The 3,053-nt window shown below is 36.5% G+C and overlaps 1 protein-coding gene across 3 annotated transcripts in view; it reads right to left on the reverse strand.

Annotated features, from left to right (window-relative positions):
- kars (lysyl-tRNA synthetase) overlaps positions 1-1,701 on the reverse strand; it is a 10,453-nt gene extending 8,752 nt beyond the window's left edge. Inside the window, exons 1-3 of one of the 3 annotated variants that reach the window (XM_015383470.1) lie at positions 1,608-1,696; positions 823-990; positions 451-592 (exon numbers count right to left, since the gene is read on the reverse strand). In XM_015383470.1, coding sequence (XP_015238956.1) covers positions 451-592; positions 823-962 — 282 coding nt within the window. In that variant the 5' untranslated portion in view covers positions 963-990; positions 1,608-1,696. Of the gene's footprint in view, positions 1-450; positions 593-679; positions 700-822; positions 991-1,607 lie in introns of those variants that run through there. The other 2 variants (XM_015383471.1, XM_015383473.1) reach the window with 2 other exon arrangements.
- Positions 1,702-3,053: the final 1,352 nt, after the last annotated feature.

Here is a 3,053-nt window from a genome sequence, read left to right on the forward strand (position 1 = left end):
AAACAGAAAACAATCGCTTAAATATAAAAACTTTTGGAATTTTAAGCAGAAGGCTGTGTAACATATGTACATAGAAAAAAAAAACTTCTTTATACTTTTATTACATATAAATGTTTTTATAGATGGCCACTCAATATTAGACAAAAAATAATCCATTACATCAATAAAAGCCCTTTGCAAACAGTTTCATTAAGCCTGTTACATGTTTGAAAAATAAAATTATTTTATCTCTAAATAGAGAGCCCATGAAAAACAAATGAGTGCATATAAAAATAGCCTCAGTTTGCATCACATCACTTTCTCTTTGTGCTCTAATTTGCTTTCGCTTTTCCTTCAGGAGCGCAAAACCAGTTTCCAAATTTTAACATGATTCTGAATTCACAAATATCCTCTAGCAAAAGGAAACATGACCTCAGGTGTATATTGAGTATTGATTTGTGATGATCTTACATTGGGATCGAGTGTCTCATCATCCAGCGCATTGGCATGTTGTGCTTGGTGATCATTCGATTCAGTTTGTTCCCCCGACTCCTTTGCTTTTGCTTCTTTCTCTGCTGCTTTCTTCTCAGCTTTCATTCGCCTCTTCAGCTCACTGAATGAATATGAAAAAAATCAATAGATGAACCAAAGCCTTTCTAAAAAGGAGGCCAAGACTCACTTAAAAGGTTTAATAACATACGGCATCAACACTGTGATTCCACACTGCCTAACTATGGTCTGCTGTCAACTACTAAAAAGAAAATAACGATTACATGGGGACTATATCTATTTTGATGACAAAAGGTTGGTTGTTTCTCACACAGAAACGGAAAAGCCACCAACCTTTTGTCACCTCTCCATCGGATAGCATGACACTGAGCTGGTGCTGCAGCTGTACACGGGGATGCATGTTTTAACCACTGTCCTCTGACAGCAAAGGCTCGACACAGCTGCTGCCTGGCAGCCACGACCAAGCACAGCATGTTGAGCTGCCACAGTCAGCAGACAGACCTGAGAAAACACAGATATACATGCAGAGAGAGGGGAGAATCAACGGCTGCCTTTGCTCAGCGGGACGTGGGTATGGGTTTTAAAAAATAAGTTCAGCAGATGGAAATTTTTACGAAATAATAATAATAATAGTAATAATAATAATAATATGGAAACGTGTAAATTTGTTTTTATTTTGTTTTATGGCAGATACGTAAAACGAGCTTCGCGTATTTAACAGGCACTTTCGGCATTTTTTTTTTCATATTTTTCTTACTATTTAGTTACAATATAAATATAAATTTTTCTCATTTTTACAAAAACAGGGTACCCGGCAACACGTTAGAATACGGAAATATATATTTTTTGTAGTTTTACTATTCCCCAAACGTTTCAAAAACAACGACATGCGTTACTCTTGAGGACTACAACTCCCAGAAGGAGCAGCGAGCCTAACTGTGGGATATGTCGCTGTGTAGCGTGCCTCCATATGGGACCTTCGTTTAGCTGTCACAAGACTTCGCATAGCAAGGATTAAGGATTTGTTGTTATCGAAACGGGAACAACATTGCAGAGCAGACCACGGATATGATGGCGACAGAAGGTTAAAAAGCTCAATAGTTAAGAAATGTGCTCACTTTTTGCTGAGTTTCTCTTCACCCACCGCTGTTACGTCAGCCATGTTCAGGATGCTGCGTGCAGAAAGAAAGAGCTGGTCTGAGACGGCGCCCTACGCGTGCGCAGTATATAGAAGAAAGCTTGGTGGTGCCTTTAGGGGATATCGGAAACTAGGCTTTCAGAAGTAAATGTCATATACCGGTATTTATCTGGCGGAGGTATTCAACAGGCAGAGGTGTAGCCAGAAATTTTTTTATAACCCAGGCAATAACCAATGTATGCTTTAATTTTCTTTTTACCCCATATAAAGCAAAATCTAGTTCTGAAAAGAACATGAATTCTGTACTTATCATCTTTAATGTTAGTATATTGATGTGCACAATTGACCACAGTGTTTTTGTTGTGAAGTAATTGTTAATTTATGAAAAATAAAATGTTTTAAATATTCCACTTGAGAGTATTACTGTTGCCACCATCTGTATTAGAGGGGGGAAAATGGTAGGGGTGGCCAATTTAATGGCTAAGAGTGGCCCCTGGCCCCCCTTCTAGCTCCGCCCCAGTCAATAGGGGGTCTGTGACCTCTAGGGGGTTGTGGAAGTTTTGGTTGATTAGACTTTTTTTTCGAAGTTAAAAAAGTCTATAAAGTATGGATCCTCAGAGATGGTGCCTTAATGGAACTGTCATAAACACCATCACTTAGCTCCCAACCGTATAGATCAAGTAAAGCAGAACTATAGGAAGGTTAGGCCTATTGCCTAAGACATATTCATATTATACAGCACCCTAAAAAATTATGGTCAGCTTTAATAAAAACCTTAATTGTAAATATTTTATTTGCAGTAGCGCAGTCTTACAGAGAATGTATATTTGAGTGTGTGTGTGTAAAATATCAAAATCACCTGAGCTATACTTACTGGCATTTCATAGATGATTTTCTTTGTGTATGTACTTTCTTTATTTATTTTCGTGATTCTTTTTAACTTAATACAATGTAGTAAAACACAGTACAGCAGAACAGAACATATTTTCATAGATTTTATCAACGAAACATTCTTTATGAGTAGATAATATATCAAACAATCTAACATGTAAAACAGAAAGGACAGGTACAAGCTATCAAACACACCCACACAATAGAAGGAGATTGCTTTGTTCTTGCATCAGACTATGCAACTAAAACTTTTGGTTTCTCTTTCTAAATCCAGTAGACTGTGCCCTAAAGCATTATATTAGGAACAATTTGAAATACTTAAACAGTTATAATGAAACTAAATATGTATTTAGTTCCTTATGACTTATCTGAATTTAGGTCGTTGGTGGTTCCAAAGTTGCAAAATATACTCCAAATGCTAAAATAAAATAGCTGATGATAATATATTCGATAGTATTTCTTATAAGATAAAAAGATAAAAGCTACATAGGCAATATTATTGAATACTTGTGAGACTTTATGACTCTGTTGAAAA

This window comes from Cyprinodon variegatus, unplaced genomic scaffold (genome assembly GCF_000732505.1).
Source record: "Cyprinodon variegatus isolate N-32 unplaced genomic scaffold, C_variegatus-1.0 Scaffold285, whole genome shotgun sequence".
Taxonomy (NCBI): Eukaryota; Metazoa; Chordata; class Actinopteri; order Cyprinodontiformes; family Cyprinodontidae; genus Cyprinodon; species Cyprinodon variegatus.